The sequence below is a fragment of the Mus caroli genome, unplaced genomic scaffold (genome assembly GCF_978045245.1).
Source record: "Mus caroli unplaced genomic scaffold, Mus_caroli_1 scaffold_3, whole genome shotgun sequence".
NCBI lineage: Eukaryota > Metazoa > Chordata > Mammalia > Rodentia > Muridae > Mus > Mus caroli.
Genome location: NW_028227258.1, coordinates 121,252,191 through 121,269,428, shown reverse-complemented (window position 1 = coordinate 121,269,428; position 17,238 = coordinate 121,252,191). Strand labels below are relative to the sequence as shown.

Below are 17,238 nucleotides of genomic sequence, written 5' to 3'. Positions count from 1 at the left end.
GTCCTAGGCAGCCTAAAATGGACCCAGTAGTCTTTGTGCGTAAGACTGGGAAAGCAAAATATATTATAAATAGTGGATGGAAGATTTGGTAGATTTTGCAAAAGAAAATGGATTTCAACTGAATACTTAAACAAGAGATTTGTTAAATACAACCCAGATTTTCAGAAGGGAAGTTCAAGGTATTACCATGAATGTTTGTTTTATACATTTAGCTGGAAGCATTTTACAGGAAATTCGAATGAACGATTTCACATTAGAAGTGTTGCTTCTTTCCATTTCACAACAGAGACACTCTTTAAAGATGTGAATTTACTTGGGGTTATGCAGGTGATTACAATCCGGGATGTATGTACTGTGATAGATACATCTAAGGAGACTGAGACAAGTGAAAACATTTTTAATTTATTCCTCTCTCATTTATTGTATCTCGAATGCAGCCTCTCTGTCCTGGGCCATGCTTCCCTCCCCCAGCCCTATCTACTTCTTTTCTCTTCAGAAAAGGGCAGACTTCCCATAGATAACAACCAAACATGGCATATCAAGTTACAAATGAAAACTTTTAAGGCCAAAGGAAGTACAGATAGGTTGTTTTGAAACAAAAATTCATTGGTTACAGCAGCTTGCTGCCAGCAGTGTAATATTTGTCTGGAGAACAAGGTCTTCACAAAAGTAATTCTGATTGTGAGATTGTGTGTATGTACTTCAGACAACTGCAACTGTACACCTAGGGCTGTCTATTACTGGAAAGTGTGGGTGGAAGGAGGCTTAGTGCAAAGCTGTGGGCTTGACAAGTTTTCTGTGATAGCCTAAGGAGCAACAGTATCTAGTAAATATTCCAGGTTCTGAGAACTGTGAAACAGTGTGAACAGCTTGCTTTGCTGGTCCAGTTCTAAGAAGAAAGGAGAGTACCAGTTCAGTTGATTGTGGGTTACACTGTATACTATACAAAGAAAAACTTGAAGGCATCCAGGAATGTTGTACCAGTTCAGTTGATTGTGGGTTACACTGTATACTATACAAAGAAAAACTTGAAGGCTCCAGGAATGTTGTACCAGTTCAGTTGATTGTGGGTTACACTGTATACTATACAAAGAAAAACTTGAAGGCGTCCAGGAATGTTGTACCAGTTCAGTTGATTGTGGGTTACACTGTATACTATACAAAGAAAAACTTGAAGGCGTCCAGGAATGTTGTACCAGTTCAGTTGATTGTGGGTTACACTGTATACTATACAAAGAAAAACTTGAAGGCGTCCAGGAATGTTGTACCAGTTCAGTTGATTGTGGGTTACACTGTATACTATACAAAGAAAAACTTGAAGGCATCCAGGAATGTTGTACCAGTTCAGTTGATTGTGGGTTACACTGTATACTATACAAAGAAAAACTTGAAGGCATCCAGGAATGTTGCACACCTGGAATTCTAACATTTGGAGAGCAGAAGCAAAAGGAATGCCACAAATTTGAGGCCAATCTCAAGCTACCAACAGTCTTGGACTACAGAGCTACAACAAAGCAAAGCTGGGTGTAGTTCATACCTATAACCTAGAGCTTGGGAGGCAGAGATAGAGGATCAGGAGTGCAGGGAGAACCTCAGTTACATAGTGAGTTGACATTTTTTATGTTTCATATATCTGTACAGTTAAACTTTAATCTGAACTGGGCAGTGGTGGCACATGCCTTTAATCCCAGCACTTGGGAGGTAGAGGTAGACGGATTTCTGAGTTCCGGACAACCAGGGCTAATCAGAGAAACCCTGTCTCAAAACAAAACAAAACAAAACAAACAAAAAAAACCAACAACTTTATTCTGAATCATATTTTATCCATGTATATCTGAACTGTATCTTTCATTTTTATAAAATTGGGAATTGGACCTGGGATTTCATGCCTGTTAATGTAATGTGCCTCATCTACATTTAAAGCCCAGAACTACACCTTTTAATTGGGAAAGGTTGAACTAGATATGAAATTTTTCTTAGAAATATTTGAGAAATAAACTGGGCAATTAAACACCTTTAATCTCAGTACTCAGGAGACAAAAGTAGTTGGATCTTTGAATTTGAGGCCAGCCCAGTCTGCAGAGGAAGTTCCAGGACAGCCAGGGCTAAATAGAGAAATCCTGTCTTTAAAAAAAAAACTAAAATGGGAAAAAAGGAAAGGAAAAAGAATATTTGAGAAGTAAATTGTATCTAATAAGAAGCACTAGTACTGTGTGTTCACTGTTAAAAAGAATATGGTGAACCTGCTAAATCTTGAGCATTTTATTATCCCTGAAGTTGAAGTTTGGTTCTCTCCTCTGCTAGCAATTTGGCCTAGGATAAATAACTCTTTTCTCTGTGCCTCAGTTTCCTCTGTATAACTCTGGTAATCCTTTGTCAAGGGTCCTTGTAGAGCTTAAAGAAGAACCTGCAGTTGTGTTGTAAATTAAATAGTGTCTAGCTAATACTACAGTACTATGTGGCTATCATTCCTTAACCTTGCTCTCCAACACATTAGGTACTTAAGATGAAGAAGTCATTGATTGGTAAGGCTTTAGGCTCTTCATTTCTCTACTTTCCATCCCAGTTCTTCTAAACTCCTATATTTTTACAAGAATTTACTCCCGTCTTTAATTTTGCCTGATATTCAAATAAGTGGTTAGAAAATTGACCTGCTGCCTTGTTGGCAAGTAAAAATATTTTAAAGTAATTTTAAATTTTACTTCTAGATGCTGTTTGGCACTCATGGGTGTAAGCAAGTTAGATATTCTATACCGGAGACTTCTCCTCACAAAACTTTTCATCAGAGGATGGGGAAGGCCGGAGGACCTCAAGAGGTAGTGTGTGTGTGTGTGTGTGTGTGTGTGTGTGTGTGTGTGTGTGTGTACGAGTACCTGCCTGCATGTTTAAGCGTTTGTGTCCCACCTGTGTGCCTTGTGCTTGTGGAGATCAGAGCGGTAACAGGAGCCCCAGGAACTGGAGTTGTGCATGATCATGAATCACCACATGGGTCCTGAGAACCGACCTGGGTATTCTGCAAGAGCAACCAGTGCTCTTAGTTATTAAACCATCTCTCCAGCCCTTGAATGCTTATTTTCAAATTTCTTTTTTTAATGCACATTTAACATTTTTATTTTAGTTACAATATGTTGTAGCGTCAAATCTAACATAGCCTATTGATGAAATTAAATATTGAACTTCATAAAATGTTTTCCTTTTATCCTCTTTCTTATATTTGTACACTTTAGCATATAGCATCATGACTTGGGAACAAACTAGTTTTTTAGCATCACTCATTACTACATTGTGTGAAGTTGTGTGTGGTTTCCAGGCTCTGATTTTCTTGGGTAACTTCAAATTTCAGTGACTGTGAAACTGGAATATGCTGGAGCTCATGACAAAACCTGATCCTGAGAAAAATTATTTTCAGGATTGACTCCTTTCATTCTGAATCTTAAATGTTTTCATTCTGAACAATTTTGTTTCCCATGTTTTTTGAGAGAAGTTTCCCATTCCTAAAAGAGAGAAGAAAAAGTACCCTTTTCTATTAATGATAAAAGCTAAATTACACAAGACCTCTTAATTGAATTTTCTAATTTTAATCACTGTTCATCACTCATAACATAGTAGGTCTAATAGTTAACATAAAAGGTATATCTTTTTATTTAAAAAAAATGTCTCCTAACAGACTCTTTGAATTCAGAAAGATGATTGGAAATCGAGAAAGGTGCCAGAACCTGGTTTCAAGTGACTACCCGGTACACATCGATAAGGTATGCAAGAACAAACCGAGGATTGAAGTCCTGTAGCAGTCAGTCACGCTGAGACAGTGCAGTGGCACATGTATGCATATTTCAAGAGTGCTATTCTGTCGCAACCACATTTTAGTTTTATTCATAAGTAGTGGGGGACATATGTTTACCATTTGCCTGAATACATAGTATTTAGGCTGCATTTTTCTGAGTTTCATTTTGTATCCTTAGGCTCCTGAGGGTTCAATTATTCAACATTAAAGAAGAATATTAAAGAAGACTAGTAAGTATTAAAAGAAAGCAGTCTGCTTGGAGGATGAGCACATTAGGCATATTTGCAAAAGCAGCTGTTAGGAAGTACCAGGGAGCTATAATGGAACACGGAGCTCAGAGAAGACTGCAAGGTGCTCTGAACTTAGAGAGGGAAGAATATGTTTTAAATTGTTTTCTTTCATAAGCAATCAGCTGCTTTTAGGTCAAATTTAAGTTTGTGTAATTGAGTACTTTAAAATAATCTAGAAGGGAACTAGATGGGTGGGTTTCACAATCTTTTTCTGACCTTCAGCTGAAGTAAGTATGACTTGCATCCTTTACATATTGGATATACTGGATATATTTAGATTCCCTTCATCAAAAGTTCCTCTCCCCTCCCCTCACCCCCCAAAAAACCCCTGAAGCATTTTTCACAGCTAGAATGTTACGTTTGGTCCAGATTTTAAGAATTTCTTTATGATTCAAATTTTGGTGAATATTTTTCTCTTTATAAAATATTATGTTTATAAAAAGATGGCCTTTTTTTTTTCTTTTAAAAATTATAGGTCTTTGGGCCAGGTGGTAAAAGCACATGCATTTAATCCCAGCATTCAAGAGGCAGATGCAGGCAGATCTGCATCAACATTGCCTCAAGAAATAACAACAACAAAAAATATTATATATATATTCACACAAATACATATATATGTACATGTGTATATATGTACATGTGTATATATGTGTGTGTGTATGTGTATATGTGTGTGTGTTTGTGTATGTATATATATGTGTGTGTGTATACACACACACATATGCTTTTAGTTAGGTATGTCTCCTGGAAATCAGAATAGGATCTCTGTGAGGGCAGGTAAGGCTATAACAGAGAGATCCTATCTCAAAAACAAACAAAAAAACAACAAAAAAAATAGGAAACAAAAAGGAGTAGGCTTTTATATGCAGAGGAGATGGTCCAGTGTGTACTTGCTCATTGCACAAGCATGAGGACCCAGTATCCACATACAAGCCAACCGTGGAAATGGGTACCTTTAACATTAGCACTGGAGAAACAAGGAGAGAGGAATTTGGGGGCCTGCTGACCTAGTAGAGACTGCAAGCTTCAGGTTCAGTGAGAGACTTCAGTGCAAAAAATAGAGCGCCCTGGCATGGGAGAAACTGCCTCTAATCTCAGCAGTAAGGAGTCAGAAACAGGCAGATCTCTGTGAGTTCAGAGCCAGCCAGTCTGCATAACAAGTTTAGGAAAACTTGTAGAAAGACCCTGTCTCAAAAAAACAAATACAGAAAACAAAGTGAAGATCAATAGAGGAAGACAACCTGTAATGACTTCTGGCCAACACACATACATGGGTAAACATGCCCACATAGTTAGGTGGACAAACACACATATGCAATAGAAATATATGCACATGTAAACATACCGAGAATAGAGGCTTTTAAATAAGCAGAGTGTGCCAAGTACAGATCAAGTCTCCTTTCATCTCTGCTAGTCTCCACCTCCTGATCCTGTTTCTGCACAGATACTCTTAACAATTTGAGAACACACACCCACCCTCAGGCTTTAAATTTTTTAATTATATAAATTATACAATGGAATGCTTTAGAATTGTTGCCTAAGTATATATCCATTAGCTATCACTTTTTTAAAACTATTTTATTCCATAACATTTTCATTGACCCCAAAGACACACTATCACTCTAGCTATGATTTCCCACAGCTTCTGTCTCCACTTGCTGGCAGTTACTAATTTGCTTTCTGTATCTATGGAGTCTCATATTTAGGATACTTCTTAGAAATGGAATTATGCAGTATGTGATCTTTGCTGTTTGGCTTAGAAGGTATTCTTGAGTTTATTAATTTTCATTAGTATGTTGTGTACATGGTCTGTGTGGGTAGGCACACAAGCCATCTCACAAATGTCAATTCGTAGATTAGAGGAAACTTTGTAGACATGATTCTGTCCTTTAAGTGAGTTCTGGGACTTGAACTGGGGTTGTCAATCTGGCACCACAAGTGCATTTGCCCTCTCTTGCCCCTCTTGGGATGTGTATAAGGCTTGTCCATGTTTTACCATGCATCAGTAATCTTTTCAGTGACTTATAATTTCTTATCTACTCATAAATGCATAGACTTTTGGGTTGCTACTACTATTTAGGGGTTTGTGGTTTGTTTGGGGTTTGGTGGCGTTGGATGGTTGGGGTTTTTTGGGTGAGGTGTTTTGTTTTGTTTATTGCACTGGTGTTTTGCCTGCATGTATATCTATGAGAGGGTTTGAAATAACATGGAGCTGGATTACAGACAGTTGTGAGTGCCTGTGTGGGTGCTGGGACTTGAAACTGGGTCCTCTGGAAGAGCAGCTAAGTGCATTTAACTCATGAACCTCTCCAGCTCCTGGTAGGATTATTTGGGGGGTGGTTGGTTGGTTTGGTTTGCCTTTGTTTTTGATTTTTGTCAAGAGTTTCTCTGTATAGCACTGGCTGTCCTGGAACTCACTCTGTAGACCAGGTTGCCTTCAATCTCAGAGACCCACCTATAAGTGCTGAGATTAAAGCATGCCCCAAAACACCCAGTATGTTTTGGATTTTTTTTTTGTTTCGATTTCTTTTTATTATTTTTAATTGTGTGTGTGTGGGGGGGGGTTGTGCACATGAATGCAAGTGCCCACAGAGCTCAGAGGGCTGAGAGTCCCCTGGAGCTGGGGTTACAGGCAGTTGTAAGCCACCTAATGTGGGTGCTGGGACTCAAATGCAGGACCTCAGGAAGAGCAGTATGTGCTTTTAACCACTGGGCCATCTCTCCAGGCCCCTAGTTTTGTCTTTTTAATGATGGGGCCAAGGAATATAGATCATTGGTAGAATGCCTGCTATATGGAAGAAAAACAGTTTACTAATCTTAATTCACAGGTACAAAATACTGAATTTGAACAACTGCAGCCACTGACATAGATTTTTTTTGTTTTGTTTTCTCTGCTTGTTTTTTGTTTTATTATAGTGAAAATATGTGATACCTTCCTGCTACTTTAATTTTTACCTTTGACTTGAAATAGGATTTTTTATACTAAAAAATAATTTGAGGGCTGGTGAGATGGCTCAGTGGGTAAGAGCACCCGACTGCTCTTCCGAGGGTCCAGAGTTCAAATCCCAGCAACCACATGGTGGCTCACAGCCATCCGTAACAAGATCTGGCGCCCTCTTCTGGAGTGTCTGAAGACAGCTACAGTGTGCTTACATATAATAAATAAATAAATCTTTAAAAAAAAATAATTTGAGAAGTAAGCTCAGGTATTGAATGTTAGCAAATTGCCTTTTTTATTGTTGTTTGTTTTGGGGTTTTTTTTTGTTGTTGTTGAGACATGTCTTGCTATGTAACCCAAGCTAGCTTTGAACTCATGAGCCTCCTGCCTCAGCTTCAAAATTGAAGTGATTTTAAACATGTGTTACTACAGGTACCTACAAATTGTTTTTACTACAGAAAAAAAATCCCCCTTTGTCCCTACATAAAGCACCAGCATGATATCACATAGTGAAATGTGATATCAAACCACTCTGAATGCTCGATAGTAGCTTAGATGGCACCAAGTTACTGCTGCTTCCAAATTGTACTTTTCATTGCTTTTATATAGTTGAATGATTTTGATTGTTTATGTTTTTGTGGTACCCAGAGTTGAATACAGGATCTCCCTACTTGCCACATGCTCTGTACTAAGCTGTACTCCTAACCCTGTTGAATGGTACTGAATTCCTTTAACTTGTGTTTTATTTTGAGAAATTGCCTGCCAGTGTGTGAATTAAATCTATTATTTTCCAACTATACTCCAGCATAGAAGGGAAACAAATATTTGTGAAAGTGTCTTTAAAAAGGCACAATGGGGCTGGAGAGTTGGCTTAGTGGTTAAGAGCACTGACTGTTCTTCCACAGGTCCTGAGTTCAAATCCCAGCAACCACGTGGTGGCTCACAACCATCTATAATAGGATCTGATGCCCTCCCTCTTCTGGTGTGTCTGAAGACAATTAAAGTGTAATCTATAAGTAAAATAAATCTTAAAAAAAAAAAAAACAAAAAAACGGACACAATGGATAATTCCCTGTTAGGTAAAAATAAATGGAGGAGTTTGAAAGACAAAGCATGAAATATTTCAGAACATTTCAGTTACGTAGTTACTAAATAAATATGAAACTGTAGATAGTCTTAAATAAAAATATATATTTTGGTTAAAAAATGGGTCAAAAAAGAAAAAAGTAAGCAATGAAAAAGTTTTGGTTCTGAAGATGTAGCTTAGTTGTTGTAGGTAAAAATGATGCTCACGTGCAAGAACTAAGAGAATGTTAGTGATTAGTTGAATAGATTTTTTTTTTTATCAGAAAAAAAGTCCATGATAGCCCTATATCTTAGTCTACTTTGTATACACCTCCATTTTCTTTTTGTTTCAGGTTGAAGAACAGTCAGATTGTAAGATCCTAGATGGACACTTTGTTTCTCCCATGGCCCACTACGTGCCTGGTATCATGCCAATTGAATCTGTTGTTGCAAGGTAAGGATCTCTTTGGCAAGCAAGATGAGTGAGTTGTGTCTAGCAGCACAGTGTCCAAAGATCCTTGAGTGTATGTAAGTACTGCTTATGCTTACAGAGTGTGGATAATTCCCTAAACATTCACACTAGGAGAATAATTGCCCTCCATGCATAGCTAATGATATCAAGGTGAGGTGAAAGCTTAAGAAGTTGACACCATTTTTATAAAAATTCAGACATGCACAGTCACATAGAAATATTTCCAAATGATTTTAGTCATATACCAGCTCTGCTCATTTCTAAGTAGAGTTTGCCTTTTAAATTTTCACTTTTAGTAGTGAGACAGTTTACCAGGTACGAACACCTAAGCATGCCTGATGGCAATTCCCAGGACTCAAATGGTAGAAGGAGAGAATTCCCACAAGTTGTCCTCTGATTTCCATATGTGTGCCCCCCCCACACACAAAATTAATAACATTTCATTTTTAAATTTCTATGCTGGGCAGTGATGGCACACGCCTTTAATCCCAGCACTTGGGAGGCAGAGGCAGGCAGATTTCTGAGTTTGAGGCCAGCCTGGTCTACAGAGTGAGTTCCAGGACAGCCAGGGCTATACAGAGAAACCCTGTCTCAAAAACAAAACAAAACAAAACAAAAAAAAACCTGTATGATAATAGGGCTCTAGGATGGCTGGGGATACACAGAAAAACACGGTCTCAAAGCCAAAAAAAGAAAAACAGAACAGAACAGAACCAACATAACATGTATTTGCTTGTGACACGCAGTAGTTTTTCTTTGCTCTAAGATAATTATTATTTTAAATTTTATTCATTTATTTATTTATTTAACATGTGTGGGTGTTTTCCTGCATATATGTCTACATCATGTATGTGCTGGTACCCAGGAGACCAAAGGAATGTGCTAGATCTGAGACTTGAGTTATAGATAGTTGTGTCTTACCATGTGTGTTCTGGAAATTGGACTTGGGTCCTTTAGAAGACCAACCAGGGTGCTGGAGAGATGGCTCAGCAGGTAAAAGCACTAACTGCTCTTCCAGAGGTCCTGAGTTCAAATCCCAGCAACCACATGGTGGCTCACAACCATCTGTAATAAAATCTGATGCCCTCTTCTGGGGTGTCTGAAGACAGCTACAGTGTACTACATATAGTAATAAATAAATCTTTGGGCAAGAGTGAGCAGGGCCGGAGAAAGCAGAGGTCCTGAGTTCCATTCCCAGCAACTACATGATGACTCACAACCATCTGTACAGCTACAGTGTACTCATATACATAAAATAAATAAATAAATCTTAAAAAAACAAAACAAAACAAAACAAGAACAGTCAGTGTTCTGAACTACTGATCTGTTTTCCCAGATTTGGTTGGTTGGTTGGTTGGTTGGTTGGTTGGTTGGTTGGTTGGTTTTTATTATCTGGTTTTGGTTTGATTTTTTTTTTCCTTTTAATAAAATCAAAATAAAATTCAAGCATTGTTGTATAGAACAAAAACCAAGGACTTTGGCATTAAACGGATCTTGACTGAACCCTGACTCCACTACTTATTAAACCAGTGACCTTAGGGCCAGTTATTTCTCTGAACCACGTATTGTAAAATGGAGATGACAACACTTCATCCCACAGGTTGTTAAAGGTGCTGAGTGATACAAGGAATGAAAATTGTCCTCACTGACTATAAAAGACAGACTTAAAGCTTGGCTTTCCAAAGGACCATGCAAAATCAGGAAGAGTTTTAAGGAAAAGGAGGAAAATGCTACTCAGTTCATGTGACAGAAGATAGGGCTTCCCTGCTAAGCTTTCCTGTTAGCTTCCAAAACTCCACTGGGTCCAGATGTGGTGGCTCAAGCCTTTAGAGTACTCAGGAGGAAAGGCCAGCCTGGTCTATATCGTGACTTCTAGGCTAGCCAAAGTTACAGAAAGGCCCTGTTTCCAAAACAAACAACAATCAAGACGTCAGCAGTGTTTGCCTGTGAAGTCTACAGTTTGAAACTCAAAAGTACTACTTTCAGCATTTTCAAGTAGTCAGTAAGAAAAGCAGTGACCCATGGGCAGCAATGTTAAGGTCAAACTACTCACTGAGGTTTAAAGGCAATATTCACAGGTTCCTGGCATAAAGTGTCTTGCTCTTAACTAGGGTGTATGTGTGTGTGTGTGTGTGTGTGTTAATTATAATGGCATTTACAGAGAGGAACTGGGAAAACGGACATGAGTCCAAGGGCAGTCATGTCAAGTAAGTCAAGTAAAAGGAAGTTGTAGTAAGACATGGTGGAGACATGCACTGTACTACTGAGTCTGGAATCCCATAATTTGGAAAGCTCAGGCTGGAAGATCAGGAGTTCAAGTCTAGCCTGAGCTATATATGGAGACTTTATCTCATGGGGAAAAACAAAACAAAACAACAACAAAAATCAGAAAAGAAAGAGATAAAAGAGTCCTTCTGTGAAGCTACAGATGCAATGTTCTAATTACACAAATTACCTGACCACATATTTAACTGCTACTGCCCGTCTTTCCACCTATCTCTCTTCATACACTTCTAAAACTTAGAATTTGGAAAGTTATTGTGTTACATTCTATTATATAACTGTAAAAGGCCATATAACTTAGTATTTAAGAGCTCAGAACTTAGAATTCCAGCTACACCATTTCTAGATTTCAGACCTTACACAAGTCACTTAATGTTTCTGTATCTCAGTCTCCTCATAAAGTAAGAAAGTAATGCTACATACTAAATGACTTGTTAGGAAATTTTTTTTCTTTTCAGAGAATCATTTCTCCTGATATATACAGTGTGCCCAGCACCTCTTTGGGCATACTATGTCTGATACATGAACAGACATATATACACTAAAATAATAATTTCTTAAAAGAAGAAATAAAATAAAACATATCCAGTTAGCTGGACATGGTAATGTATGCCTGCAATCCCAACACTTGTTTGCATAGTTTATTTTTGTTTCTGTGCTGACATCATGTCTCTCACTATGTAGCCCTTAACTGGCCTGAAGATTACTCTGTGGACCAGGCTAGTTTTGAACTTGTCATTCTCCTGTCTCTTTTAAGAACTAGGGTTATAGGCATGCACTACTGCACTGACTTAAATCCCCAAACTCAGGAGGGAGAGGAAGGAGGATGACAAGCTCCAGTCCAACCTAGGCTACATAGTGAGACCAGACTTTAAACAAGCAAACAAATCGGTGGAGCCGAACATAATCCAAAGCATGCTTTACATTTAAAAAGAGTAGAACAAATAAAAAGCTTTCTATCCTATTTTTTTAGGACTCTTAAAAAAAAACTATTTGTGTGTGGATGTGCATACATGTGGGGGTGAAATGACAATTTGAAGATGTCGGTTCTCTCCTACAGAGTGGGATGCAGAACTCAAGTGCACCCATCTGGCTTGGCAGCAAGCACCCCACCTGCTGAGGCCATCTCACCAAACTTCTAGGACATTACAATTTTTCAACTTAACTCTTCTTTCTTCTGTGTGTGTGTGTGTGTGTGTGTGTGTGTGTGTGTGTGTGTGTGTGTGTGTGTGTGTTTTGGTCAGAGGTTATGTATGTGGATTCACATGAAGGTGGATAGTGGCTGTAGGTCAACCCCCTATGTTGTTTTGCAGGAATTAGCCACCTTTTCCTTAAAGTAGTGTCTCAAGGGACCTAGAGCTTACAGATTAGACTATACTAGCTGAGCAGCAAGCCAGTCCTTCCCTAGCATTAGGATCACAAGTGAATACCAAACCTGGCTTTGTTTTTTTGGCTTTTGTTGTTGTTGTTGTTGTTGGCTTTTGTTGTTGTTGTTGTTGTTGTTTGTTTGTTTTTGGATAGTTTCATCATTCCAGGCTGGACTCAAACTTGCTGTAAGCTGAGGATGAGTTTGGAATTCTTTTTTTTTTTTTTTTAACGATTTATATATTATTATATGTAAGTACACTGTAGCTGTCTTCAGATGCCCCAGAAGAGGGCATCAGATCTCATTATGGAAGGTTGTGAGCCACCATGTGATGGCTTGGATTTGAACTCAGGACCTTCAGAAGAGCAGTCAGTGCTCTTAAAGGCTGAGCCATCTCTCCAGTCCCTACTTTGGACTTCTAATCCTTCTGCCTCTAACTCCTAAGTGCCGAGATTACAGGATTGTACTAAGGCCAATTTTATGTTTTGCTGGGGATTGAACCCAGGGCCTTTTGCACATGAGGTAAGTCTCCACCAACTGAGCTATATCCCAAATCTTTACATGGGTAAAACTAAGGTCATAGTGCTTGCTTCCCTCTCTCGTCTACTTGGCTACTACAATAACACTTGGAAGTCTCACATTGCTAGCTGAGCCATTGATCAACCCTTTTTGTTTATGTTTCTCCCTTAGAAATGCTTATACATTAGGGAATTTTCTGGGTTTTGTTTTGTTATAAGGAAAAAATAGGAGAATTTGTATATCTTAATTACCATGATTGAAGCTATATATGTGGGTGTGTATATATAAACAGATATGGATACATTTCATATATGTTTGTATATATGAGCCATTCATTTTAAGTATATAATTTAATAATTGTAACTTCCAAGTCATACAACTATCTTAATGGAATTTTTAAAACATTTTGTTGGGTGGTGGTGGTACATTCCTTTAATCCCAGAACTTGGGAGGCAGAGGCATTTTGAGTTCAAGGCCAGCCTGATCTATACAGAGAGTTCCAGGACAGTTAGGGATATGTAGAGAAACCCTTTGTGTGTGTGTATGTGTGTATACATGTATATGTATATGTATGTGTATGAGTATGTGTATATATATATGTAAATATACATTTTTGTGGGACTTGAGATTGAACCTAGAATCTTGCTCATGATAAGCAGGTGCTTAGCTTAGCTTATGTACTTTCTTTTTTGTGTTTGTTTTTTGTGTTTGTTTTTGTTTTTGTTTTTGAGACAAGGTTTCTCTGGAGCCCTGGCTGGGCTGTCCTGGAACTTAGTTTGTACACCAGGCTGGCCTCGAACTCAGAAATTCACCTGCCTCTGCCTCCCAATAGGGATTTACTTATTTATTTTAGGTATATGAGTATATATAGCTGTCTTCAGACACACCAGAAGAGGGAGGGCATCAGATCTCATTATAGATGGTTTTGAGCCACCATGTGGTTGCTGGGAATTGAACTCATGACCTCTGGAAGAGCAGTCAGTGCTCTTAACCACTGAGCCATCTCTCCAGCCCTGCTTACCTTAACTGTATCCCCAACCTCACTGCTCAATTTCTATAGAGAATAATCATCTAGTTTCATCTGACATTAACACCTTGCCACATTAAATAAGTCCATTTCCAAAACGTGATAATAGTTTGGCATGCCTGCAGCTTATTTGTTGTTTCCTCCCCATAAGTGGCATCATAGGTAATTTCCCTTTTTAATTGTTTTAATTCTTTACAGTTTCATTCATACACATAGTATTCTTTGCAACATTATATTCCCAGTATTCTCATTCCCTCCCCCATCCCACCTAATCCCTAACCTTTCTAAGTCTTTTTCCTGCTTTCATGATTTTTTCCTCCTAACAAAAATTAGGTTTATAATATTCTAGCTTTTGGACACATAGCTACAAATTGAATGTCAAAGTTCTAAATGCTTACTTCAGGTTAGTTAAAGTATAGGCCAGTCAGATAGCTGAGTGGTTAGAGACACCCTGTTAAGACTGACAGAGTTCAATTCCTAGGACTCCTGTGGTGGAGGAAAAGAACTCCTGCAAGTCGTTCTCTGACCTTTGACCTGCACCAGGGCACACCCATCCCCACACATACAAATACATGTTAGTAAATGTAAATCCTCTGGCCCATCCTTTTAGAGAGAGAGAGAGCTTAATTATGATACTTTTTAGCTTGATAGTTTAGACCTGGGCATGGTGATACACACCTGCAATCCCAGCACTCAGAATGTTAAGGCAGGAGGACCACAAGTATGAGGCCAGCCTGACCTACATAGTAAGTTCAAGCCAGCCTGAATTATATAATGACAAGACCTTCTCCATGAATTAATTAAACATAAATAATCAAAAACATATACATGGATATATGTGTGTATAGTTTATGGCTAATTTTCATTTTTTAAAAAATCTCATTTTTTTATAGGTTCCAGTTTATCGTGCCTAAGGAATGGAACAGCAGGTACCGACCTGTGTGCATTCATCTGGCTGGAACAGGAGACCATGTAAGGCTTGTGATATCATAGGACTCCAAACCTAGAAAGTTCTTAGCACTTCTCCTCAGCACTTGCCTATTATTGTATTCTTAATGTATCATCTTTTGTTTTCATAGCATTACTGGAGGCGCAGAACACTCATGGCTCGTCCTATGATTAAGGAGGCCAGGATGGCTTCATTGTTGTTAGAAAACCCTTATTATATCCTTTTGTGATACTCAAAACGTTTCTTTCTCTCTGTTTATGTATTTACTCTTCAAAGAAGTACATCCTGTGCTCTCAACCACTGAGCCATCTCTCCAGCCCCCATGGTAACTAACTTTTCAAAACTAGTTAAATTCATTTCTCAGTTCGGAAAATTATTAAAAAGCAAGAACGAAAAAGAAAAAAAGACTGTGCCCTTTTAAAAAGAAATGTAATGGAAAGCAGAGTTCAAGGCAAGCTTTGGATGCATAATAAGTTTGAGGCCAACCTCAGCTACAAAAAATCCTGGCTCAAAAACCCAAAAAAACAAAAAACCAACAACAACAAAGAGTAAAGGCCAGATATAGTGGTGCATGCCTTTCATCCCAGGAGGTTTTCTGTGAATTTGAGGCATAGCAATTTCCAAGACAGCCACAACTACTCTATATTTAAAAAAAGTAAAAAGTGTATGGTGGTAAACTGCTGTAACGATCTCAGAAGTTTAAAGCAGAAAGATTCTGAGGTGAAACCAGCATTAGATGTATAGTGAGACTAACATACCTATTTCTTTTTGTTTGTTGGTTGGTTGGTTTTTTTGTTTTTTGAGACAGGATTTCTCTGTATAGTCCTGGCTGTCCTGGAACTCACTTTGTAGACCAGGCTGGCCTCGAAATCAGAAATCCACCTGCCTCTGCATCCTGAGTGCTGGGATTAAAGGCGTGTGCCACCACGCCTTGCATGTACATACTTTTTAATTGGATATTTTATTTTTTTACATTTCAAATGTTATCCCCTTTCCCAGTTTCCCTCTGCAAATCCCCGATCCTGTTCCCCCTTGCCCCACCCACTCCTGAATGGGGAGACGATTCCCACACCACCCTAGCATTCCTCTACAATGGGGCATCAAGCCTTCATAGGACCAAGGGCCTCCCATCCCATTGATGTCAGATAAAGGCCCTTCAGCTCCTTCAGTCCTTACCCTAACTCCTCCATTGGGGTCCCTGTGCTCAGTCTGATGGTTGGCTTTGAGCATCCCGCATCTGTATTGGTCAGGATCTGGTAGAGTCTCTTAGGAGGCAGCTGTATTAGGCTGCTGTCAGCAAGCACTTCTTGGTATCTGCAATACTGTCTGGGTTTGGTGTCTGCATGTGGGATGGATCCCCAGGTGGGGCAGTCTCTGGATGCCCTTTCCTTCAGTCTCTGCTCCACTCTTTGTCTCTATATTTCCTTTAGATAGGAGCAATTCTGGGTTAAAATTTTGGAGATGGGTGAGTGGCCCCATTCCTCATCTGGGGGGCCATGCCTAACCTCTAGATATGGTCAAGAAAAGTTCACCCTCCCCTTTGTGGGATATTTCAGCTAACATAAATATTTTAATCCTATTTATAATAGTGATAAATTTACTTCTGTTTCTTAAGGTACTTATATTGGACGTAGTAAGTTAAATGTTTGATATTAAGGAAATGAAATGAATTTATAGTAAAGGTAAAGGTTTAGATCAATAATTAATTTTCAAGTTGATGTCAGATTATTCACAGAAAAAAAAAGAAACTGATGCACATTTCTGCTAATAAGAGAAATATACAGGGCTGGAGAGATGGCTCAGTGGTTAAGAGCACTGACTGCTCTTCCACAGGTCCTGAGTTCAATTCCCAGCAACCACATGGTGGCTCACAACCATCTGTAATGGGATCTGATGCCCTCTTCTGGTGTGTCTGAAGATAGCTACAGTGTACTCATATATAGCCTGGCTCATGACACTGGAGGGCACTGTTGCTTGTGTTGTTTGTTGCTTCTGCACTTGTGAACTATACCTGCCAATTACCTTCTTATATCTGATTTCTCACTTTCAGGTGGGAATAAATTCTTAGATTATACAGAATGTTAAATACTCAGTACAAAATATTAACCATTTTTTAGGTTTAAATAAAAGTGTATAATCATGTACGAAAGCATTTATGATGTAAAAATGGGACATTAAACCATGTTGTCTCAGTGGTAGATCAAATGCAGAAGGTAAATCCCCAGAAAGCAAGATAGAAACAAACACAAACATGTGGAATGGAAAAAGAAAAACTAAAAAGAAACCATACTGGATAATTTTTTAAAAAGTTAGTATTGATGTATATATAGAAAGATTGGCCTGTCGTGGTGGCACACGCCTTTAATCCCAGCACTTGGGAGGCAGAGGCAGGTGGATTTCTGAAATGAGGCCAGCCTGGTCTACAAAGTGAGTTCCAGGACAGCCAGGGCTATACAGAGAAATCCTGTCTTGTAAAACTTAAAAAAAAAAAAAAAAAAAATGATTGTACAACCTTGTAAGTATACTGAGTATATTCATTTATACA

At 38.6% G+C, this 17,238-nt stretch overlaps 1 protein-coding gene across 15 annotated transcripts in view; it reads left to right on the top strand.

Annotated features, from left to right (window-relative positions):
* Abhd18 (abhydrolase domain containing 18) overlaps positions 1–17,238 on the top strand; it is a 95,782-nt gene that overhangs the window by 57,458 nt on the left and 21,086 nt on the right. For 7 of the 15 annotated variants that reach the window (XM_085835919.1, XM_085835918.1, XM_085835921.1 and 4 more), the window contains 4 exons: positions 2,709–2,816; positions 8,431–8,531; positions 14,638–14,716; positions 14,824–14,910. In XM_085835919.1, the coding sequence (XP_085692045.1) occupies positions 2,709–2,816; positions 8,431–8,531; positions 14,638–14,716; positions 14,824–14,910 (375 nt within the window). Of the gene's footprint in view, positions 1–100; positions 180–2,355; positions 2,526–2,708; positions 2,817–3,667; positions 3,753–3,962; positions 4,015–8,430; positions 8,532–14,637; positions 14,717–14,823; positions 15,019–17,238 lie in introns of those variants that run through there. The other 8 variants (XM_085835928.1, XM_085835925.1, XM_085835926.1 and 5 more) reach the window with 7 other exon arrangements.